The sequence below is a fragment of the Macadamia integrifolia genome, chromosome 2 (genome assembly GCF_013358625.1).
Source record: "Macadamia integrifolia cultivar HAES 741 chromosome 2, SCU_Mint_v3, whole genome shotgun sequence".
In the NCBI taxonomy this organism is placed as follows: Eukaryota; Viridiplantae; Streptophyta; class Magnoliopsida; order Proteales; family Proteaceae; genus Macadamia; species Macadamia integrifolia.
The window spans coordinates 23,317,195-23,342,794 of record NC_056558.1 but is presented as its reverse complement, the minus strand read 5'-3'; the positions used below and the strand labels follow the sequence as shown (position 1 = coordinate 23,342,794).

Genomic DNA, 25,600 nt, shown 5'->3' with positions numbered 1-25,600 from the left:
TCTCTCATTGGATACCCAGATGGGTATGAATCGCTCCATGGGTGAGTGTACCACTTGATGGAGGGCCGGTAGGGGTAGGGGTAGGGGTAGGGGTAGGGGTAGGGGTAGGGAAGAATTCCCTAAGATGGGTCTCAGAGTTGCAGGGGAGGGGGAGGAATCGCATAAAGAAGGGGGGAAGAAGAATCACACACAACCCTCAGGCTCTCAACACTCAAAACTCAAGTCATCATTCTATTCTCAAATTACTCTATCGGTTACAAGCATTTTAAATAGGCAAGTAAAAGACTCCAACATGAAAACAAATCCTAAAAGGAAATTAGTTCAAAACGAAACTAGGAAACCAACTCTAACTATGAAACTAACTCAATCTAAAAAACTAATATCTCCCTACGTATTCTACTTAAAATAAAAGATTACATAATATTCCCAAATAAATAAGATTTACTAAAATCCTGCTAGACCAAATAACCAAATATGGATCGGCCTCATCTCCGTCTGGATACCCAGATGGGTTTGGATTGGTCCATGGGTGTGCATCTACATCACAAAATAAATAAAAAAAAGGCATTCATATCTGGGTCATGGGATATTGAACCGCGTATGAAGAGGGTTCAACAAGACTAGATCTGAGAAGAAGATTTAACAGAGGAAGATAGAAGAAAAAAAAATATCAGAATAGAAGAAGGGAGAAGAATAGATACGAGAGAGATTTCAGAGGAGGAAAGAGAATCGAACACACAGCCAGCACCACACAGGTAACATTAACAACTCAAAATTCCATTGACCAAAAACTGAATAAAACGATGGTTACAACCTACTATTTAAAGAGGAAACTAAAAAGAATCCTAATTTTTACCTAAAACTGAAATCCATCTTAGCTCTAACTTTGGACTTAAAACTGAAAACAAACTCTAAACTCAAAACAGGATAATGACTCTACAACTACATCCATTCAAGATGAAATATTACAAGTAAAATCCCAATAATAAATATAAATCAATTAATTAATTAAAATATCATACTCAAGTAACTGAACCCAAAAACCCAATTGGACCCGGTTCATCTCAGTTTAAATAGCCAGGATGGTCAATTTGGTTTAGCCACAAATCTGCATCGACTAAGAGTTTATGAAAAATTGAGTTTGGGTTCCGCTTGAAACCTTGTTAATGGCTGTGAGATGCCTATACTATGACTCTATGAGAGGGTGAGATGCCCAAGGGCAAGAGTGAGAGGCTCAATCAATTACCCTTCCTCTTTTTATCAATTGCTGTGAGTGAGATCTGCGAAATGTTACTGTCAAAACCATCACTAAATGGGTAACATTGTCATACATCGATCCTACTGTGGAGTTGGTTCTTAGCATAGTTCTAAATCTTGGAAATTTCAACCAAAATTTTGCACATTTCAGTGGTTTCGATCCAATCCAAGACGAAACCAGGTATGACCAAAATTTGGAATTTTTGGACCTTTCAGCCCAAATTTTGGAAATTTTGACCTAAATTTTGGTTTCAAAAACCCAAAATTTATAACCATGGTTCTTAGTTGACCTAGCTTCTACATCACAGGATGATCAATGCCTGGTGCATTATATTTACACCTTGTCAACCATGAAACATGGATATGTCCGCAGCTACCAGAATCCAACATGAATATGGGTCATCAAAACTCAACAAAGCCCTACAAATAGGATCCAAGGACTCTCAAGCTGTATACGTCATGTTCAATTTTAAATATTTTGAAATTAATTTCATATTCTACATTAATATAAATAATTCCATTAGCATGCCCAAGCTAGAAAGTTGTTTATGCCGGCAGGAATGAATTATTTGGGGTAATTCTTAACTTCCTAAAAACTAGATTTATCATTTTCATTTAATCTAGAAATTGTTCTAGTAGTAGTGGAAAATATGTAAAGCTTCCATACATTTTCAATTATTTTGATTTTTAATTTAGAATCAGTTTAGAGAAAGTGATGTAGGTCGAGCCTATTCAATGGGGCTCTAAAACAGGTTCAAACCTGGCCCGCATTTTGGGCTTAATAATCCAATTCAATTCTGACCCATTAGCCATTGAAGTCTGCCCAAGATAGGCCATCATCCAGATTATTGTAAGTTCTGATGCGTGTCTGGCGGGTACTAACGATCTTAGTCCCACATCGGGGAGACTTAGCCACAACCGCGATCATATAAGTCCCTGGGCGCCTTCCCTGGACAAGCCGGTTTTAAGGGGAGTGAAGGGCTTAACCCAGGGCTTGTCACTGTTTGAAAACCTGGTATCAGAGCCGGGCGGTTCGTGGATGTAAGTTCTGATGCATGTCTGGCGGGTAATAACGATCTTAGTCCCACATCGGGGAGACTTAGCCACAACCGCGATCATATAAGTCCCTGGGCGCCTTCCCTGGACAAGCCGGTTTTAAGGGGAGTGAAGGGCTTAACCCAGGGCTTGTCACTGTTTGAAAACCTTTTCCAGAATTATTAGTTATTGAGTTGAAGATTTGTAGGGGATTTAACAAAAATGATGGGAAGCCAAGGATAGCTATCGATCTTCCTTATTTGTGGGAGATTTTTGTTTTTGTTTTGTGGGTGATTTGGTTGTTTGAAATTGTGAACTTCTAGAAGGGCCCATGGCCAGATCGTGTAGGATCATTTTTCCAGAATTTGTGGCCAACAAGCGTGCTGAATAAGGAAGAGATTAACTCCATATTTGGGTAGATAAACAGTCGGCATACTTAGGAGAATATTTAGCTATAAGCCAGCCTGTCATGAGGGAAGTAATTCCAGATTTATATGGAGATTTTGACCAGCTTAAGGAGATTCTTTTCCAGGTCTCGTGTGGGTCAAGTGCCAGCTATTTGGAGCTCTTTTTGGATGTTGGTTGCTTACGATTGTGGACTTCTAAAAAGACTCCAAACCAGCTCGTATGAAAGAGATAATTTAACATTATTTTCTTCATAGTGGTAAAGATTAAAGAGGAGGTATCCACCCAGATTTGGCGGGCCCATGAAAGCTTGTGTGGAGGACTTTGAGTCGAGACAGTTGCTGCCTTGTGTGGAAATTTTAGAAGTTTACTATTTTTTTTATTTTCTATTTTCGTGTAATAGTCAATCAGTTAGTCTCTAACTTCATATTAGGGATAGGTATTCAATTTTAATTGGGATTTTTGTTTTGAGATATTTCTAGAAGAATCTAGGATGTAATCGAATGGATTTATAAATAAAGGAATATGCTGATAGCAGCCAAGTGGAGTTCGATGAAAGATTTTGGTTCGAAAAAAGAAGAAAAAAAAACACACTAATGTTTGTGAGATACAGTTGAGAGGGTGAGATGCCTATGCCTATGAGTGAGTGAGAGACTCAATCCAAATGTATCCTTATGCCTATCTTCTATTTTTGTTTTATTTCCAGTCAATTCCAGTGAGCTTTCTATTCTGAAATTTATTGATCTGTTGAAGACTGTTCGAAGAGGTGATTTAACTGCTGGACATCAGTATATCGGTCCTCCTGTAGAGTCGGTTCTTAGTGGAACTGGCTTCTACAATAGAAAGTGATGGAGGATAGGTTCTATAACATCTTTGCACATAACAAACCAATATATAACCCCATAAAGACATAGGGTTGCATTGAAATCTGGAATCACTAAGGTGAAAACTAAAATGGGAAGGAGCTGAAGGAAAAGAAATTCAAGAATCTCAATTCTGTAATGAGGGGTTGAAAAGCTACATTAAGTGAAATAGTGACAAGGTGGAGAAATCAAAACGTACATTCTAATGAATCAAATATTATTTAAATTTGAAATATATCTGATGCAGATAGGCTTACAACTGTGGGCAAAGGGCCCAAAAGAATTGTAAAGAATTGAAGAAAAAGTAAGAGATAAGGACAAGGAGGCTTATAAACCGAAAATTAAAATCTTTGAAGCTAAATAGTTGGAACACTAATATAAGGTTTAAATTGACTAACCTATGATTCGAGCACGTACTTGAAATACACTTTTTGCTGTATATTTCAAGATATACGTATTTCAAAAGGAAAGAGAACATATAAAGGGACACGTCTTCCAAAGTGACTATTATGCATTTCTTTTATGATTTATTTCTACTTGCTTCCACCAACTCCCCTATTCAAGTTTAGCATTTGTCAATCCATGTTCAGCATATATATATTCCACAAACAGATATATATATATATATACATACATCTTTAAGTTTGGAATTTTACTCAAGATTTTGATTGTCTGCATATAACATTACAACAATGGAAATTTTAAAAAGGAAAAATATATACCTGAGATCCACTCTTAGCAGCTCTTTTTTGACGAACATAATCCATCAGAGGTGTAACAATGGGAGACTCTTTTGCAGCAGCTGGAGATCCCAGAAAATGGATACAGTAAACTATAATATTAAATGAGCCCTGAAGTGAATATATCTTTTTGCACCATTTCATATTGTCCCTGACAATATTCTTTTGGTTCAACTTTAATAATAAAGACATATCTTACTTTCAGAAAGCAAATGGAAATATCAACACGCACGCACACACACACACAGAACAACTTTATTGGTTTACTGTTGGAAATCTCGGCATATGCATATTGTGTGAATATTGCAACTAACCAGCTCGTTCTGCTTCTCTTCTTTCCAGTTGTATTTCGGCACTGGGAAGATTCTCGACCGGCTTCGAAATAAGCTCAAGGAACTCCAGATACTCAGGATCTATAAATTCATGAAAGAACTGTTCATGATTAAAACAGAAAACATCTGAAACATATTAAGAGCAAGAAAACCAAGCTCAATTAAATTCAGATTTCCATTAATGGATGAATGTGAAAAAACACCTTTGTATATAGTTCCTTCACGGCCATCTTTTTTGGACCAAGACTTTGGAACACGTTGGGAAGGGGCATATTCTACTACGGTTTTAAACTGAGTACCTGAAAAGATAAATAGAATTTAAGTTGTAGCATGGCAACAACTTTAACATAAATAAGAGCTTTTGACCCTGACTTTTAATCAAGGGAATAAGCATCTGGGAAACCCAAGTGCATTTAACTTAACCTAGACTTGTCCAGTTTCTGTTTTCCACCAAGATAAATTATATGGGGTACAGATTTACAGCCATTCGCAATTTGAGGAAAGGTATAATAAAATTTTGAATTAATCACAAAGTACAAACATCATAGTTGTTCAAGGATTTACCCTTCTCATTAACAAACACATGTCCATCAAAGAACTCGGCGAACTCAACTACATCTTCTGGCCGCTTGAAATCAATATAAGCTCGAGAATATCTCGGATTCTTCTGGCTGCAATATCAGTTTATGTAACACTTCAGTAACTCTGACAAACAGAACACCAAGCACAACTCTCCAACTCCCATGCACACACACAGTAATGTGAGAGCCTATAGTTCCTCCGTAATGTTAAATTTAAACTATCAATAAGAAAATTTTCGAAATAACACTTCATATCCTAGCAAAACAAATCAGTTGAATCTTTTTTTCAATTTAATTGGGCAGCTAAAGTGTTTAATGTAAAGTTTACTGTGAGTTCTCCTACATAATCCCTCACTACCATCCTCAACGAACGCTTGTTCCATATTATAACGGAGAAACAATTATCAAAACAACAAACGCCATAGACAACTCCTTCAAAACCCCATAAAATAATACACCCAACGAAAACAAAGGCTGCATGAAACCAAATACCCGTGATCAAACCCCAAAAGCACGAAGCAGAAAATGGAAGTGAAACCCTAACCTGTTCTTCCCCGGACGGAAACAAAACCATTTGTAACGACCAGCGAAGTGGCCATCGATTTGCTCTATGAGCGCCGACTGAGACAGCACCGGGGGCAAGTGCCGAAGCACCACCTTCGTTCGATCGAACGGATCCTTCATGTGTGAAATTTCACCTTAACCCTTGAACCACGATTGAAACTAAAACCTGAAATTTTTTGCGGATTAGATGCTTCAATTTCTAATCAAACTCTGATCTCCTCTTGAAATTATATCTTCGTAGAGGGTTTTTGGAACCGATTCTACGATACTTTTGCCCTAATTTTTGAAATTGATGCATGGAGTCGAACAGTCGGTTTCAGTGAGAGAATGAAAACAAGAGGAGAAATTAACGAAAGAGGGAGAGAAGAAAATAAGTTCGAGGTTGAGAGGAATTTGTGTTTATTATTACCATAGGGGACGAAGCAGAGAGTGCGTAATACGCACACTGCGTCTTCAGGAGAAGAACGTGTAAGATTTGGTATCAGCCTTTGCTTGCATGGGACTATGAACCGGATGTTTGCAGGTGTGAGTGTGAAATTTGGGCTTGGGAGACCTTGAAGATGCCAAGAGGGTGCAGTCTAGGTCTAGTTTTGACCCGGTCGGGTCCAACACTCCAACCCAGCTAAGCTCAATCCTAGCCCAAACCAACTGGTCGTATTTTTTATGTTAGTTTGGGATGCACCATAACATAGGAGATCAAGTTTCTCTTCACCCATGGTTAAGGGTTCAGCCACTTTTTTAGGATCCATTTTATTAGAATCATTAAATATATGCCATTGAAACAAAACATGCTACTTTTTTACTAGATAGAATGTAAGTATACCCTATATTAGCAGATATATATATATATATATACTGGTAAACTTGCACGTGCAAATGCACGTTTGGTCAGATATTTATATATAAAATTTAAATTTTTTAGAGTTGTTACATTCAAGTGTTAGTTTTATTATTTAAAAACATATATTGCTCCTAAAGGATTAAAGCTGAGGCAGCAATAATACCAACCTTGCTTGTAGGAGTGGAAGGTGAAAGCAGAGGCAATAAAGAGAGATGGAGAAGGTGGTGTGGGTGTTGGTGGGGATCCAACAAAGAAATTGAGAGGATACTTGTGCAGCAGCCTCATTGAGTGGCAGAAAAACATGAAATCACATGGCATTTTCCAACAATCTCAATGGATAGAATAAGATTGAGAGAGAGAATTTGAGATTGTAATATCTGAATAATTATTAATTGATAAAAGATAATCTAGATGGGAGTTCTGTCTACAGGATGCTGTAATTCATGGTCTATTCTTCGGCAAGAACTTCCCGCAAGGTTGGAGCCTAGAAGAATTCGACAAAATAGTTGATCGGTTCTGAATTTCCATGTAGACACTAAAGTATATAGATTCTAACTGTTCTTTGATCCAAGACAGAGGGTCCTATTCAAGTTGAGGACTGGATATGTTTTCCTACCATAGAAGGAGTTGAAAAGGTTGATCTAGACTTCTCTCAAAGGAGGAACTTGAACTTAATAAGGTTCCTGATTTTCTCTTGGATTGTTATAAATGTGCGTTCTTACATTAACGTTGCACGTTTAGGCACTTGCTTTCAACTTTCAATGGTTTGTTCCTACATACTCACCTGCCTATCTCTTAGAATGGTTGATGCCCCTAAGACATAATCCAATATGTGTCTTAGACATGTTTACTTATAGAGAACGTAGTTAGGCTTTATAGTCCAGATTGTTACAACCTATTTTGGAATTGAATATTAATGTCTTCATTCTTTGTTCACGGCATTTCTCCTCCAATTCTCAAGACTAAAATATGCAATGCTTGATTTCTCAGCTTCAATGCCTAAAGAGATTGATAAGACTTTATACATGAAAAACAAATCTTTCAATTTATTTATGTACAATAAGAGAATGAGTTGATGCGCCTCTTTCCATCTAGCACTTGTGGGAAGATACCAACTGATCATTCAAGTACAAAAATTATATAAAATTAATGTTTTTACTCTAAACTAAAAAAAATCAATAATCCAAATAATAATATTTTCATCGAGTTGAGCCAGAGGCATGCTCCAAAGTTGCTAGTATCTCTTCGCAAATCGAGATTCCACTATATGTAATACAAATTATCATATGATCTCCATATCTAATTGAATATTTTGGACTATCCCCATCGGAGCTTTCAAGATAGGAGTTGTCAACCAAATTTAGGTAAGCCCTTGCTTCCCATTTTGAAGTAATTTAAAAATAAAAATTAATTGATGAATAAGAAAATGAGACAATTCTTGATTTCAAATTACATAATGGGAAGGTCTACCGGAGAAGTTTAGAGATTCATTTTGTTTTACCAGTATAGAAACTTATTGCATTGAAAACTTGACATAAACAAGCATGAAATTTTTGTCAATTATGTAGAACCTTATCATATTTCTTCATGATCTTTGAGAATGCTAAGAGTTTCAAAAATCTGATTAATGCAATTATTAAAAACGTCGATAACCTGCTACCAGAAATATATATTACCACTAACATAATAATTCTTTGTCCATTTCTCAATTCTTCAAGGGATCTCAGAATAAGAAAAAACCAAATCTTGTTACTCCTCTATCCAAATATTCAAATACAAGAAACACGAAGTTCCTCCCTACATCCAGGAAAATACAAAAATTAGAGATGAAAATACATAAATACTTATAAATTGGAACTGTAAGAAAAAATAGTCACACTAATTATATCCAGTAACAAGGGCTTTCTTCAGTGTTAATATATTTCCATGAACGGGAAGAACATGAGAGACTGAGGCCACAATGTTCAATCCAACTAAAATTTCCACCGCAGATGAACCAGAAGCAGTAAAATCTGGTTTCTAAGCAAATATCTCGATTAAGAAATGCTTCAACTATGAATCAATCTGAAAATGCAGGCTTCTACACAGTAGAGAAAAAGCATGCAAGTACGCAATAATCAAAGAAAAAAGTAAGAAAACAGTTTCTTTGTGATTTTCAGTGTTTTTTCAAAACACTGAAAGAAAGAAAAAATGGAAGAAGAAACATTAAAGCTCTGGTTCCACCATGAAGAACAAAACCAGATTATGAAGAGGAAACCCAAAAATACTAGGAAAAAAGGGAAAGCGATAATTATAGCAGGAGAGTGAGAGAGATTCAGAGGCTAAAAACTGATGGTTTTGTTGGAAACCTAATACTTAATAATTATAATTAATTATTACTCCCATTTCTCCTCCACGTTTAGGGAGAGAGTGAGAAGGAGTTATGGAGAGTTTATTATTAATTTTGATCATCTTCCATTTTGAGGGGTGAAAAGATAAGTGAGTTTTTTTTTTTTTAAATAATTATAGAGATTTAAATATGAAGAGAGAGAGAGAGAGAGAGAATTATTATTAGGAATTACTTACTAAAGACAGTGAGAGGATGAGTGGGGCTGTTTTTTTTTTTTATTATTATTATATCTCTCTCCATATTTACCTTTTTAATATATCCATAATTGTCCATTCCCTCCCCATTCTCCATAATTCTCTCTATTTCCTCTATACTCTCTCCTTTCTCCTCCACATTTAGAGAGAGAGAGAGAGAGAGAGAGAGGATTATAGTGAGTTTATTATTAATAATAATAATTATAGAGAATTATAGTGAATTATATAATTATTATTTGTTTCATCTTCCATTTTGAGGGGTTTTTTGTCATTTGGAGATTTTTTTCAGTGTTTTTTGGTCATTTGGAAAAAATTTTGGGTAGATGTCAATGGTTTTTTGATCTTTTTGAAAAAGTATACCAAAGAAGGGGAGTACGTACTTTTATATAGTAGTATGATATATATATATATAAAGATCTATTGAATGTATTATTGTAAAAATATAGTAGAACTAGTCCAAAATCCAATATGTCATTCATATCATACATTGGAGAAATTATTAGAAAAGTTTTCCCGTCATTTGTTGGTTTTTGCCATAGGAAGCACATAATGAAGAACAGTTGCAATTGTCCATGATCGAGGTTGCAACACTCAGTAAATAAATGTTTGCACATCTTATGATTTTATTGACTAGGATATGAAATTGGGGTTTTATGAAAATCATAATTTCTTACAAGTCCTTTGCAGATGTATACACTTGAGCTCCTTCAACCCTAAGCCTAGCCTACTCTGTGTTTTGAAGCCTGGTGATTCCTATTTGCTTTTCGTATTTACTTCATTCAATTTCATCCATTGCATAGTGAGATATCTTCCATGTATTGAAGGAACGTTGGTTCTACCTGTTATTGGGTCGATAACATGTTGGGAATTGGATTATACCATTTATATAATACTATAGAACATAAAAGATGGACAAAAGTGTCAAAACGACCTCCCTTTCCTTCTTAGAGAGAAGATGGACAAAAGCTCCATGTTGTTGTTAGTTAGTTTAATATAAGGGGCGTACCTAGTGCACGAGGCTCCCACCAGTGTGGGACTGTGGGGTATGGAGAGGGTTATAATGCATGTAGTAGGGTTGTTGAAACCTAACCCGTACCAACAAAACTGAACTGACCAAAAATCGATATAAGTTTATTGATCCATGTTTCAAACCAAGGTTTTGTGAGACTGAAAGTCTGGAACCAAATCGGACTGCACTGAACTAAAAAACTAGACCAAAGTTGATATAACCCATTAAGAAATCGAGGCCAGGCTGAAGTTCATATAAGAAAAAAAAAACACTTTTATATTTACATGGTAGACTCAAATCAAACTGATAGTAAACCAGCAAGAGAAATCAAATCAAAACAAATGTACCTTTATTGGATTATAACATGGTTTCACTCATTCTCACACTAACTGGTCCAAATCAATTGATTGACACCCATAATATGCAACCTTACCCTGCTTTGTAGAGAGCTTGTCTCCCAAAAATGAATATTGTTGAAGGATGGCATTTTTTAAAATCATTGGATGTTATGAGCTTGCCTTGTGGACAATACAGTTAGTATAATAGTAATTTTGTGATGTATGCCCTTGGCCCACCCTAATCCTGAACAAATACCCCACCCAAAAATTTTGGCCTGAGGGCTAGCCCGACCTTGAAATTTCTAGCCCTGAGTTAGGGTCAGGGCGAGTAAGGTTGATGTCTTTGGCCTGCCTAGTCTGCCCTAACCCTGGCCTTGATTTTTTTACCCTAACTTTTGGCCTTGGTTTGGCCCGAACCGGCCATAGTTTTTGCCCTTGATGTTGACCCTGGTTGTGACCTTGACGTTAACCCCAATATTAACCTAATTTTAGATATTGTTTGACATTTAGTCATTGACACCTCAAAACCCTTAATGTATCTTCTCATCGACCTCTCTTACTTTTTTTATAAAAAAAGAAAAAAAAAAAAAAGATCTATCTTGCTTTCCTTCTGCTACAGATGTTCTGCCTTCAATAATATCTTCATTGATTACTCTCGGACGTTAGGGTTTCGAATCTTTCGATATCCCATCGCCTGAGTTCACATTGTATTATGTGGTTTACGCCTTCATCCCTTAATGGACGTTAGGATAATCTCTTTGTTTATTATAACAAATAATTGATTTTTATTAGATTCTTTGCTTTCTTAGGATGATCTCCTCTTTATTTATCATAATAGTTGGCGTTATTTTTATTGTTTGAATATTTTCTTTAGGATGTTCTCCTCATGACAAGTAATTTGTAACTTTTTTTTTTTTATCTCATCTTTTATGAATATTTTTTATATTTTAGTTATTTAATATTTTGTAGGGTCAGGGTTAGAGTATACCTGACCCTTGATGGCAAACCAAGGTCAGGGTTAAAGTCAATCAAAGTCATCTCGGCCCTTGATGGCAAACCAGGGTCAGTCAGGGTCAATTAGGGTCATCCCGGCCCAACCTTGAAAAATCAGGGCCAATCAGGGCGGGTAAGGATTGGGTTGAACCCTGAAGGGTTGGGCCTGAATTGAAGTTTTGTGACCCTGAGTCAGGGTCAAGGCGGGTTTTGGCCTAGTTAAGGGGACTCAGGATTGAGTTAGAGTTTTAAGAAGCCTGACCCAACCCGGCCTTGTTGCATCCCTACACGTAGGTAGCGTAATTGGCCTAATATGCAGGGGAAAATATGAATATTGGTGAGGGACAAAATTTTATGGTTATGGAATTTTATGAACTTAGCATATGGCCACTATAGTTGGTGGAATAATAATTATGTAATGCACTTTCTACATGAGCCACATGATTGGTTCAACAATAATTTCTAGAAGCGGGAGAAATACTTTTGTTATTGTGCCTTCCAAATGCATTGATGTCTGAGATACTTTTAATTACTTAACTGACCAAACAGATTTTTTCCTAGAAAAGTAATTTAGAGTAATAGAAATAAAGAAATAAATATTCCTGACTTAGAAATATTTTTTCAGGGTACAAATTTTACAAAAAAAAAAAAACTCCTTTAATCTCAAATGGATGACCCATTTCAATTTAATAATAATAATAATAATAATAATAATAACAACAACAACGATGATGATGCACGATCTTGATGTCAACCATTTTAAGTTTTTTTTTTTTTTGGTTTTTTTTTTGTTTTTTTTGGGTGGGGAGGTATGGGTGGGTAACAATTTGTCAATATCAGGTTGAAAGAAAGTCAAATGTTATTCCCAAGATTATCATGTTTCCTTTAGCTATCCTTACTTTAGCCCCATTGAGAACACCTTAAGCAAGACATGATAGTTAGTTTTTCGTCACACGAAGGTGCAAGTAATTAATCACCTATTTTAAAGCATCAAACAAGACAAACAGGTAAATTTTCTCACATAATTGCAATTTAAAGTGTAATATGAAGTATACTTATTAGGAAAAGCTCCTCTATTGCTTTGGTAAGGCAGGGCACTATTTGATGAAGAAAACATGCACTTTAGAAAAGTGGTTTAGGTAGCTTATCTCGTTAGAGCAATGGACTAAAATCCTTTTTTTTGTGGTGGAGACAATAGGAGGTCGACATGACCACCTCCCCCCCCCCTACATTTGATGAAGCATTGTGCAAATCGTGCATGAACACCTTTCACTAATAATTATCATACATGAATTGACCCACCAAGTCACTAAACGGATTCAATTTGACAAAGTTCCCAAATGTTCAAGGTGTTTGGGTTCACCATATGAGAACAAGGCATACGAGCCTTTGAATAAGACATGTGTTGCGTGTATGTTCCTCTGGCCCTGAGTTAGGGTTGTGTCGGGCAGGGTTGAGGCCTTGTGCTGAGCCCAACTTGACCCAGCCCGACTTGATTTTAAGTCTATTATATAAAATTTATACTTTATATTATTAATCCCGATAACCTAATATATACCATATCCTCTTTGTTATTTCAAATACTTAGCTTGAACTTTTACATCTTCAGTACATAGTAAGTATTATAATAATGATTATTTGATCTATAAATTCACTGAACTTTAGTATTCAAATGTATTGATCTATTGGTGTTTCTTTTTCCTCCTTTTTAAACATATAGGACACTAATAGAAAAAATAGGTCAAACTAGTTCAATCAAGGTCAGCCTAACCCTGGAAAAAATTAGGCCAGTCCCGTCCAATTAGGGTCAGGTTGGGCTGACATGTGCCTGTCAAGGTTGGTCCTAGGTTGAGATATCTCACCTCACCTGAGTTAGGTTGGGCCTGAGTTGAGTTTAGGGAACCTAGGGTTGGGTTGAGGTAAGGGTGTTAATCGGTTCGATTCAGTTCACATATATTTTGGTTAAACCATAATCACACCATTTACTAAACGGTTGTACTTTCTGAAACCGCAATCATTCAGACTCTCTTTTGTATGATTTTTATTTGTATTTATTAATTATTTTTTATAAATTATCTGTGACAATAAATTATGGACCACAAATAGTATTCGTTTGGTTAATATTTATAAAATAGATTATATAATGAGAAAATATGTTTCAAGTTTCACTTTCAGCTTTGAGCTTCGAGCTAAATAAATGATAGGATTTGGGGTTTTTTATTAGAAAAATATAAATCATACTGAAGTTACCTATTTACTTTTGATTTTGAGTTGTTTAGCACATGTGCTCATTGAAAGTAGCATAAAAATCAATAGAAATAAGTGCTATAAATTATGCCAAACACTTATAAAAATAGAAATAAGTCAAATAAATACAAATAGAAATCAAACCAAAGAGAGCTTTAGTAAACGGTTTCGGTTTCCATGGTTTTTAAACAGTTTATGTTTCATGGTTTTAAAAGGTTTCGGTTTCGATTTATTCCGTACGGTTTCTAAACGGTTAGCAATCGGTTTGCTAGTTTATTCACATATTTACTAAAATTTGCTTTTGGTGATAAACGATTTAATCTTGAGAATGTGAAATGCAACCATTATGCTTTGTTAAAACAACCAAACAACTAAGCAAAAGAAAATATTTTGATAGAAAATAGTTTCAAGCGCATCTAACAAGTCAGTAAGTGATGCTTACATTAGGGATTTTTTTTCTTATCCCCCCTCCCAAATAATGTATTATAATATTATAATATATATATATATATATTTAATATGCTATGGTATAAACAAAAATTGCATTTTTATCAGTATACATTATACTTAGTGCATTGGATTAATTTAATCGGCATTCTAAACAATGAGTAAGCTACCGCTAAAATTACTTGTAGGCTTACAGCACTCAATCTTTGAATCAAATGAGATACTAATGATATTTTACAACCACCTTATTTAATCTTTAAACGGGTTAATCGGGTCGGTTTAAACGGTTTGATTTTCACGGTTTTAATTTGGTTTGAAACCATGGGTTAAATAGATCGGTTCGATTTCAATCCGTTTAGCTAATCGGCCTGAAACTTAAAACCATAACCGAACCATTTACTAAATGATTTTTAGGTTTCGATGTAAATGACTCGATTTGATTTCAATAAACAACTTCAATTTCAAATTCACATCCTTAGACTGAGGTTCTAAAAACACCTGACCAACCTGGCCTATTTCACTCCTAAGAAAGAGACTTAGGGAGGCGGTAGCATAGAGTATACAACTTCGCATTATTCCTTCTCCCAAAAAATATGAAATTATCTTCTCAATCGTGGTCCCCCTCGTGTCCATTTTGTGCTCCCCGTGTCTATATAGATAGATCTCTCTCTCTCTTCCCAATCTTTGCATAATGGAATCCTCTCTATAAGATTGTAAATCAGTTCAGTCAAGTTTGTTGACATATTGTATTTAGCCAATTGTCCCTTAATTGTGTTTCGCTTATGGAAACATATGGACATCTTGGTAATGACCCCAAAGGTGGTCAAGGTGTCGTTGAAAATACTAAAATGTTTATTGTATGTGAAGGTTGAAATATTCCCAGGAACTTATATTGAAATTTATCGGTTTCATCAAACATCAAGCAAGAATTTACCATTGAGGGTGAGGGGGGGCATCAAGCAAGAGTTTACGGAAGAAATTAAGCAAAACATCCTCAAAAAGCAAGTTAAATCCTTGGTTACACTTTAGCACCTTCACTAAACCACAACAATTAAGTAATCGACTGATTATATAAGTCGAAAGAATCTATGAGCATCAAATGAGGACATCAAGAAGACATTAGATTAATTTAACCCACCCCTCCCCCCCCAAAAAAAAAAGGAAAAAAAGAAAAAATTGGAATAGGATTTTATTTGCAAATGTTTTTGTAATCCTATATAATGATGATTCCAGCAGCCTAAGTGCCCTTAAAATTGCATAATTAGTGACCCAAAATGCTATGATAATGAACCATTATAATTGGAGGACAAGTTGACAAACTTTGGTGATTAATTTGAGAGAGGGATTTCACCAAGCAAGAAAATATCTCGCTAGAGGGAACTGCTCTTGCCTTTCGGGAGAAGTTATGGGTGATTCAATGGTTTGACTTTTACATATTATATATTGTTGGAATTATATTTTCAAGTATTATCTAATGGTATGAGAGTCGAACTTATTTTTCACTCAAAAAATGAGAAAAATTAAGATTGAACAGTTGCAAGAAATGACTAAGATTAACCTTGGTATTTTTTTCTCCTTTATTTTAGTGAACGACCATATGATTAAGACTATCAAACATAATTGATAAAATTCATAACAAAAAAGAAAATTCTGAGAGCATCATTTTCTTTAAAAATTGCAAGTTGGCAAACAGATGACCAAGACGGAGGTCCTGACAATTGACCTGTTATGCTAATCTTACTAGGGACGAGATTGTGCAATAGTATTAGGGGTGAAAGTTTGGCCCTCACAATCTGAACCCACCGTGAACTTGAACAGGGCTTGGGCTAAGTTTTCTGACCTTGAGGGCGGATTAGACTTGAAAAGCCTCAATTGGGTCGGGCTTGGGTTGAGGCCTCAACCCAGGCCGACCCGACCTAAAATTGAACCCTAAATTTTTATATTAGAATTTAGAGCTCTTATTGATATTTTATTTTTTTATAATTTTTTAATGTATGAGATATGAATGACAAAAACAAGTCAATCAAAGTTAATCCAACCATTGCAGAAGCTAGGTCAACCTAACCCAGCCCTACCCGACTCAACCCTGGCCCTAATAGGGTCAATTAAGGTGAGTTGGGTTGGTATAAACCCAGCAAAGTTGGGCCTAAATATGAACTGATAGGGTTGGGTTGGACCTACGTTAAATTTTGAGGACCTAGGGTTGGGTTAGGGTTCTAAGAAACCCGGCCCTGTTTTACCCCTAAATAGTATGATTGGTGGAAACCCTAGAGTGGGGAAATGGGTGAATCGGTTCGACATCGACCCGTATGCCCCACGAATCGCCCATCGGAATCCACCGATCCGAGTTGGAAACCATGAGTTATCTATGGAGAGGAGATAGGTCTCACTCAAAAGCGGAAAACCCTATAATAGGCCTGACATCAAGTCTTTGCTCGAAGCACGCTTCCCTATCCTCAAGTTCTTAAGTAATCTCTTGAGTTCAATTTCGTAGTCTCTAAGTTTTGATTGATCCTTATGTACCGAAAAACTCTCTGGGTTGGATTGAATTCGATCTGATAGTTTACTTCTCTTTCGTTCAAACCGATCCGAAAGTAGTACAATTTTTAACAAGTTTGCTTATTTTTGGTGAGTGTCAATTCTTTTTGCTGCTAATCAAACCTTTTTTGTTTGTCATTCTCTCTGTAATTGATGGTTCTGGGTTTAGTAGATACATTAGTGTTTATTGATTCTACCTGTCTGCAGTTGATGATGGTTTCTGATTTTGGTTTATTGAATCTAATGTGTTTTTCAGTGAATTATAGTTTTTTTTGAGTGGAGATGTGGTTGTTCCTTATTGAGTAGAGAGGTTTTGTCCTATTATGCAGATGAGTTTTTTTTTTTTGTTTGGTTAGAAAGATGTTTCTGGGATTAGTAGATACATTCGGGAATTGATTTTACCTGGCCGCAATTGATGACGGTTTCTGATTTTGGTTTATTGAATTTATGTGTTTTTACTGAATTATTGTATCTTGGATGGAGATGTGGTTGTTCCTTATGAGTAGAGAGGTTTTGTCCTGGTATGCAGCTGAGCTTTGGCTGCGGCATCTCTTGGATGTCAGTTTGAATGAAAATTCCATGAATATAATCAAAACTTTATCATGAAAAGTTAGCTATCAATGAAAAATTGATGAACAGTTTAGAAACTGTGTTTTCTAACTGTAGCATATAGGTCCTTTTTTGTTTTCCTTCTAATTTCGAAGTTATGATTTGAATTTGAGACTTGGGTTTACTTCCCCATCTTTGAGCAGGGTCATGAATTGGATGGTTGTGAATTAGTTGGTAGATTGTGTGCTTGCTTTGGGGGTTATGGTTGATTGAGGATGTTGGTCCTTAGGTCTTTCATATATGTGGTAATTTCCTCTGGATGTTTGGACATCTACATATTGGTAAATCTCTGAAGGAACAGGGTGTCTTCCTAGTGTGTGATGCATATGATATTTATTTTGAGCACTTATTCACTAAATTGACGGAGGGCCCAATTCATATGAAATGTAGCTGGCTGGTGTCTTTTTTTCTGTTTGGTGAAAGATGGATGGTGCAGGTGGATCTCTTTCTTATTTTTTCCTTACTGCGAATTAGCAATAGGTAAAACTAGGGGGAGCGTTTGAGGTGAGGGTTTAAGCCTTAATGTTAACATCCATGGCTAAACGTCTAAATGAGTCTTACTTTGTGAAATATGTTGAAAGTTAGAGCTGTGGAATGCCTGATGTGACATTTTCAATGTTCATCTGTTATTTGTGTTAATGTAACTTTTTTTTTGGTTGCAGATAATTCTATATTGGAAACAATGGGTGGAAGTTTGATAGATGATGGTTGGGAGTTGGCTGGCTTGTCTAGTGATGTTAGAACCGTTGTTTTAGTTGGACGTACTGGTAATGGGAAAAGTGCAACAGGCAATAGCATTCTTGGAAGGAAGGCCTTCAAGTCAATGAGAAATCCTGCTGGAGTTACAAGCACTTGTGAACTGCAAAGAACTGTAATGAGTGATGGCCAAGTCATCAATGTTATTGACACTCCTGGTGGGTTTATTTTGGTTGAATATAACCACAATGTTGAAGCTATAATTTTTTTTTACAAAGATGCTGATTTTTCTACACTTAACCTCCTATATGTGCTAATGGAATTTGGTCACTTTTCATGCTGAGACCTATATAGATGGACCTCTTTGTCCTTTAGGAAATGCTCTCTAAATTTGTTCTTTAAGACATTCTTATGTAGGTAGGACAATGACTTGGGCTCTCCTTGTCTAATATTTCCCCCCTACCCTTCAGAGATGTAGAATCTTATCTTAATCAAAGACAGAAATCCTTGTGAAAGATAAATCACAAATGTCCCTTTATTATTATTATTTTTTAAATATGGGGAATGTATAATTTAGAGTATTTTTGTTGCATTTCTGTGCCCTTAATCTGGTTCTTATTTTGTAAATTTCTGGCTTTATAGATATTCTTTTGTATAGATAAACTAATATGAACTTTCGTTGCAGGACTATTTGATTTTTCTGTTGCACCAGACTTTATTGGCAAGGAGATTGTGAATTGTATTAATCTAGCTAAAGATGGAATTCATGCAATTATTGTTGTCTTCTCAGTCAGAAACCGTTTCTCAAAAGAAGAAGAAGCTGCAATTCATAGCTTGCAGTCTTTCTTTGGAGAGAAAATTACTGACTACATGATTATAGTTTTTACTGGTGGGGATGAATTTGATGAAGATGAGACATTTGAAGATTATCTGAGCCGGGACTTTCCTGAGACTTTTCAGGTTGAGTGTCATGTCTTGAACATCCTTTCTTGGCCCTGAATATCTGTTTTGTTATTCTGATTTGTTAATGTTGTCATTATGTGAAGCTGTCCTAGTGAATCCCAAAAGATAGCGAAGTTTTTACATGTTCATTCATTTGCATTTAATGATTTCTGACTGATTTATGCAAATTTTGATTTTGTATATTTTAGGGGTTTCAGATTGCCACTGAATTATTTAGTTGATAATTGCAGTTGTTGCACTTCCATAGCTTTTTCTCTTTGCCCTTTATTTTTTGGGAGTTGTAAGTGTATTGATATCTTTTTGGTCATTTCTTATATATGCTTTATTTGTAAGTGTATATTGATTTTTATTATTCATTGTCTCTGTTATGTGGAGCTAAGTACTCTGTCTAAATGAGAATAAAAAATTTACATGCTAGCATGTTTAGAAAGAGTCGTATCCTTATCAAGTGGACATATCACTATGGGTGGATGCACACCTATCACGTAGAAAATTCAGGAAAGGGAATTTTCTGCCATATTTTTCTTTTTAGAATTAGAATGGAACTCAGTGTCCTAAAAGAAGTAAGTTATCATTATGTATTCTTAAATCCACTGGACAATACATTGCTTCCCAAGGCCAAGAAACTCTGAGCTGGGAATTAGCAACGACATAGGAACCTAGGAGCCCATCCTCCAGTAATTTTCATGTTGTAGGATTACTTTGTATTTAGGCCATAAGTTGGGAATTTAGCTCAGATCAAAGGTTGACCAGATGGGTTTGATTGGGTATTTTAAAGGGTTGATCTTAGTATTAGAAAAGGACATTAGAGTCAGCTTACCCTATAACTTGGGTTAAAACTGATCTAATACCTTAGCTTGGATCTCCAGTGTGTGGAATACCCAACCAGACATGCCAACCTGACATGATCATGACCCTTAAAATCCCTTTTTGGGATCGGGGTTGTGGGTTCAGGCCAATTTCTGGTTGAGACAAAGATGACATGGAAATAAACCGGTCATTTTCATTTCAAATGTACTAACCTGAAAACAACCTGTTTAACCATTTTTTAGGACATTTCTCCTTATGTTAGCATTTTATATAATTTTTTGTTGTTTTTGGTTATTTAAAGAATGATGCTTCATAGAGAATTAAAATAGAATGGATGAAGTGGAGAGGTGCGTCCAGAGTGTTTTGATGTATTCCTTTTAAACTTAAAAATTTCATGGGATAGTCATATGACCAACTATGATGTATGTTGTAGAATAGTTGACAGTTAAGAAGCATCATACAGGTAAATTCAGTGTAACTGAGATGAGGATGTCGAGATGGATGTGTGGCAAAATTAGGGAGGATAAAGTAAGTACTATGTCTCTGTTATCAGGAGATTAAATACCTGATATTTTTTTATCTGGTCGACTCTCTGCGGTGAGAAGCCCGAGTGGTCACTGTTATCTACTATTCTTCAATTATTTCTTATTGCATCAAGGGACTGCTGCTGATCAGAATATCAGGTATTTATCTCCTATTTTCTCTGCCCAGAATTTCTGTAGAAGTTACAATCGGTCCTTTACTGTTGCACCAGTTTCCAACCCTTGTTTGGGTCCCATCTTTTGGTCAATAGTTCCTCCCTATCCCTGTGAAGATCGGCCTTAGTTTGGACTGAATCTGGTCAATCAAGTTAGAGATATGGAAAATCTCTTATTCGTCCTGTAGTTAATTCCAGAACTGGAACCAAGGCCGATAGGTCTGTTTGGGTTTATTTTGCTGTCCCTGTGAAGTATTAATGGTGTCATGGACTGTTAAGACCTTATTCTTACTTCTGGTTGCCCCTTTCATCTGGTGTTTGGTGTATCGTCTGATTTTGAAAGTCTCAATTTCTGTGTTTGGAATTTCTGGTCGCAAGGTACTGTTTTACTCCTTTGTGCTGGTCTGTTGATTGCTGCCAATATTTGGGTAATTATGGTTGTTCTTTGGTTTAAAAGTTTCTGTTGTTTGGGGTCTAGTTTGAGCTTTCTAATTTAGTCCTACATTAGGCAGACCTAAAATGACTCGGGGAGAAGGGGCATTGCCTTGGTGAAAAAGACCAATTCACTATCATACACCCAATCAAATGATTCTTTTTTTTTTTTTTCCCTTTGACAGATTAATGTCAATATTATAACCAAATACATAAAAAAAGCACTATTGCGAACCTACCATGTTGTCTGGTTCTGCATAATTGCAGAATTGCCACTACATTTGATAAATTTTCATACTAAATATACAGCTCCAACAACAATAACTTCTGAAACTTTATAACAAATAATGATGCCAGTCAAACCCCCCCCCCTCCTGGAAACAAAGCAAAATACTAAACAAACAACAAAAGCAGAAAGTGCAAGAGAACAAAACCATAAATAAGCAAATGATTAAGGTCTTCATAGAGAAATCCTTACCAAATCTCAACTGCTTATAGCAAAAGGGATGAGTTCTCTAGGGTTTGAGCAGGATATGATAAATGATGAAAATTTATCTCCCAAGCTAGCTAAAAGGCTCTTTTACAGAGGTGGGTCTAGATGTAGCCAATAGGGTTATATCTTTTGAAATCATAAATGTACCTCTATGAACTCTAATATTATTGCTTAGTAAGTTATGCAGGCCCCCAGAACTTTATATTTATTACTTAATGGAACTATTGAATAGATTAACTAGATAAAACCTCAGCTGTATACATTTCTTATGCTCCTGCATAAAATATATTAAAGGACTCCATGTCCATCACCCAATGAGATCACTGATGATGATTTTCCAAGCAGAATTTTTTTAGGGATGTGGTGCATTGTGCGTTGTTGATTATTTATTGCCTGAGAGTGGTGCACTTGTTACATGTGTGCCCCTGCAACAAAAAGACTAATACTGTGGTTTGTCTTTGAGTGGGACGAAACAGTTTTGCACATACTGATGCAGCATATGTCACCAACACTTATTTCATTATTTTTTAATCAGTCTTTGATATGTTAGAGATGACTTTACCAGAAAAAAAAAAGATATGTTAGAGATGCCTCCGCAATGGGTATGACCTTTTAGCATATTTTTTTCATGCAAAAAATTTCACCGAGTAACATTTTCAAGGAAAATTTTATATTAAAACAAACTAGGCCTGAAGAAAACTGATGTGCACTTAATTTTATGTTTATTGATGTGGATACAGGAAATTCTCCGCCTGTGTAGAAATCGAGTTGTACTTTTTGATAACAAGACAAAGAATGAAACTAAGCGAGTTCAACAGGTCCAGCAACTGCTCTCCCGTGTGAACATGGTCATTGCAGAGAATGGTGGACAGCCATATTCCGATGAGTTCTTTGCTGAATTGAAGGTGAAGATGCTTCCCCTTACCCCCTCCCTATTTTCTTGCAACTTTTTTCAATTTTATTGCAATAACTTGAGAGCTTGTTCTTCCTCGACCCATGTAAGAAGGGCTTCCCTGCTGGTCTAAATAGCTGCTGCGTGGCTCCTCAGATGGAGCCCATTTCCTGTAGACCGCAAGATTCCTTGCTCACATGTCAAAATTCTGTCCCAACGGAGTTTTCCAGGTGGCAAAATACGGCTTTGAAAAATCTAGGATAATGAGAGATGCACAGTATGGCCAGAGTACCAGAAGGTGTGCATGGACATACTTGGGGATGCATGCCGATATGCGGGAGGGCATATAATTGAATTAGGATCTGAAATTTGACATATAGCTAATCCAGACAATGTCCTTTCTGCCTGGATTAGAGGCAGTCACATCTTCTATCCACATGACACAAAGTGCAAGGGCCATGTAAAAAGCCCATCTTCCATGGTCCGTGTATAAGGCTTTTTGCTATAATTTAATGACAACAACTCTGTTTATTTGACAGCAAGGGGCTATGAAGTTGCGTCAACAACAAGAGGTTGAGTCTTTAAAGGGATACTCCAAAAAGGAAATGTCAGAACTGAGGGAGCACATACATAAGTCATATGAGGAGCAACTCAAGCGAATAACTGAGATGGTATGCTTTGATCCTTTTGCCTCTAAATTCTACTTGTAGAACACGTTTAATGTTTGTATGCCCTTTACATCATTGCTGTTGTATCTGCACTTAATAATCAAGGATGAAACACGGTAGGATCAACTTCGTTATGTATGATCTGGAAGTTTGAAGAAACCTGTTTAGTTTTATTGAGATTAGGTTATGAAAGCAAGCATGATATGGAATGAAATTGTGTTGTTCCAATTTGACCAGATATTATCTTAAAAGAGACTGAACTTCTACTCATATGAACCTGGATGAGGTATATGTATTAAACCCTTAGACGTGGGAGTATATGATCATTTTTTTTTGTAGCTAAAGCTTAGTTGATGTGTAGTCGCACCAACTACAATGTCAGTGGAGCAGTAGATATTAACTAAACTTCGGTATTTCTTTTCTGTTCCCACTACTAGGTATAGGCCTATAGCATAGGGATTGAAAAACCTAGAAATAGGTGATGAGTGATCAAAACATTGCTCTGTGGGATAGCTAGTACATGGCCGTTAACTTTCTTTTTCTCTTTCCCAGTCCTTTTAAATTCTCATTTTTTTTTGGGGGGGGGGGGTGGTGTGAGGAGTGGGGAGGTCGAGACCTTTTTAAGTAGTCTAAAACTGTAGTGCTATGAACTCTGGCGAAAGTATATCTTCTTTGTCTGGCGTAGGATACACCGAATTTTAGGTGATCAAGATAGAATGATTGCACACACATTTGATTGGTTTACTTCTGGTGGGCAATTCAATCATCCTTGTATTGTTGTCTAGGTTGAGTTGAAGCTTAAGGAGACTACCAAGAGGCTTGAGCAACAATTGGCAGAAGAGCAAGCAGCTAGACTGAAGGCAGAGCAGAATGCACAAGCTGCTCAAGAGAAATCAAATGATGAAATTCGTAAGCTGAGGGAGAGTTTGGAGAGAGCAAAGAGGGAGACTGAGGAACTTCGCAAGCAAGCTGAAAGTGGTAGGTGTGCCATTCTATGATTGGTTGCACATTGCCTGTGTACTTGAGCGACGTACATTTTCCTGGCGACACCCTACCACTGATTAAGATGTCAATATTCTCTATGTATATATATAAGTATGATTGCTATACTTCAACATATGAAATGAATATTGGATCCTTATATTTATTTTTCTCCAAAGTTCACTGGATGAGTAAGATTTCTAATATTGGGTAAGAGTTACCTGCTCTATTGATTATATGTGTATGTGGCTTGACTGTGACTACCACTGGTGTCTTACGGAGACTTCTGAACTTAGATTGTGCATCATTACTGCCAGTCTTTAAGTAATCATGGCTTCCTAGATCATACTTTTGAGAGATATAGTTGAACACGTTGCAGAAAATGCACTTGTTAGTAGCTGATATACTTTTTAGGGATATAACAGATAGGAAAATACCCAGTGAACAAGGTTCCCACCACTGCAGAGTCTGGGTAGGGTCATAATCTACGCATCTTTACCTTCTGCTTTATAGAGAGGCCGTTTCCCAATTCATACCTACAACCACTAAGCTGCAATGAAGCAAACTAACCATTGTGCCGTGGTCTGCCCTCTTTGGAGGTGCAGTTAAACTGGACTTAAATTTACGAGGGAAAGTGAGTTGTTTCTTTTGGACCCATCTGAGCAATATAGGTTACCAATTTTCCAAGGGACCCACCAACCAGACACCAAGTTACCAAGGCCTGGATTTGGGACACTGACAATTTATGGTATAGCGTTGGGGTCGAGGACTTTAGGGTGTATTTGCCAAACTTGGACACAACTTTTGACTGTAGCTAGTGCCTTTTAACACTGAAATTAACACAACGTTGACAGGATTATGTCATGGTAGGTTCATTTTGAATGTGACCTTTTTATTTACAGTTTGCATAATATATTAATGGGAGAGGTTTTCTAAGAGGTAGCGTGTTTTCTACACCATCCTATGCGTTAATGGGAGCATTAGTGAAAGTATCAACATGGGAGAAATGAGTATAGGGACATCAAAAAAATCTCTTTCCATGAGGGGTGGGATGATCATTTCGTTTCTCACAGTGGCCACAGGTAGGAGTTACGTTGCCTTTTAGGTTTTTTTTTTTCTTATGTTAATTAAAGGGTCCTTTTTTGATTTCTTTTTTCCCTATTTAATTAACCACTGAGTAAAAGAGAATGGACACAATAAGCTGTCCAAATCTACCCTACCAGACCATTTTCCCCCCTCAACCTGAAAACATGTTAAATATATTGGTTGAATATCTGATGGGTAGTTGGGAATTTGGGATTGCCTGATTTGATCATCCTCATACCTCCCATGGTTGGAGCACAAGTAGCTAGGTTCATGTATAGTCACTGAAAGCTATTCATGTATTTACATATATTGCACATACATAGTACCAACAAAAAAAAAAAAAAAAAAAAAAAAAGAGGGGTGAGGGTGTTAAAAAGTCTTTAAGACTACATGATTCTTTGTATTTCTGAAAATTTTTTGGCAAGTGATTGTTGTCTGGCTGCCACAGTGCCATCAACATATATGCGAATTTTTATTTCTTAAGAGGGGTGGGATGGTAA

At 36.3% G+C, this 25,600-nt stretch overlaps 2 protein-coding genes across 2 annotated transcripts in view; one reads left to right on the top strand and one right to left on the bottom strand.

Annotated features, from left to right (window-relative positions):
• Nucleotides 1-6,244, bottom strand: part of LOC122067349 (regulator of nonsense transcripts UPF3-like) — a 30,239-nt gene extending 23,995 nt beyond the window's left edge. The window contains exons 1-5 of the mRNA XM_042631178.1: nt 5,758-6,244; nt 5,197-5,303; nt 4,836-4,931; nt 4,615-4,713; nt 4,283-4,362 (exon numbers count right to left, since the gene is read on the bottom strand). Coding sequence (XP_042487112.1) covers nt 4,283-4,362; nt 4,615-4,713; nt 4,836-4,931; nt 5,197-5,303; nt 5,758-5,897 — 522 coding nt within the window. The 5' untranslated portion in view covers nt 5,898-6,244. The remainder of the gene's footprint in view (nt 1-4,282; nt 4,363-4,614; nt 4,714-4,835; nt 4,932-5,196; nt 5,304-5,757) is intronic.
• Nucleotides 6,245-16,673: 10,429 nt separating this feature from the next.
• On the top strand, nt 16,674-24,250 carry LOC122087924 (immune-associated nucleotide-binding protein 9). Its single transcript, XM_042657065.1, has 6 exons — nt 16,674-16,863; nt 18,045-18,296; nt 18,764-19,038; nt 22,214-22,378; nt 22,905-23,036; nt 23,819-24,250. Exons 2-6 carry the CDS (start codon nt 18,065-18,067, stop codon nt 24,029-24,031), a joined length of 1,017 nt encoding a protein of 338 aa, XP_042512999.1. The 5' UTR covers nt 16,674-16,863; nt 18,045-18,064; the 3' UTR covers nt 24,032-24,250.
• Nucleotides 24,251-25,600: the final 1,350 nt, after the last annotated feature.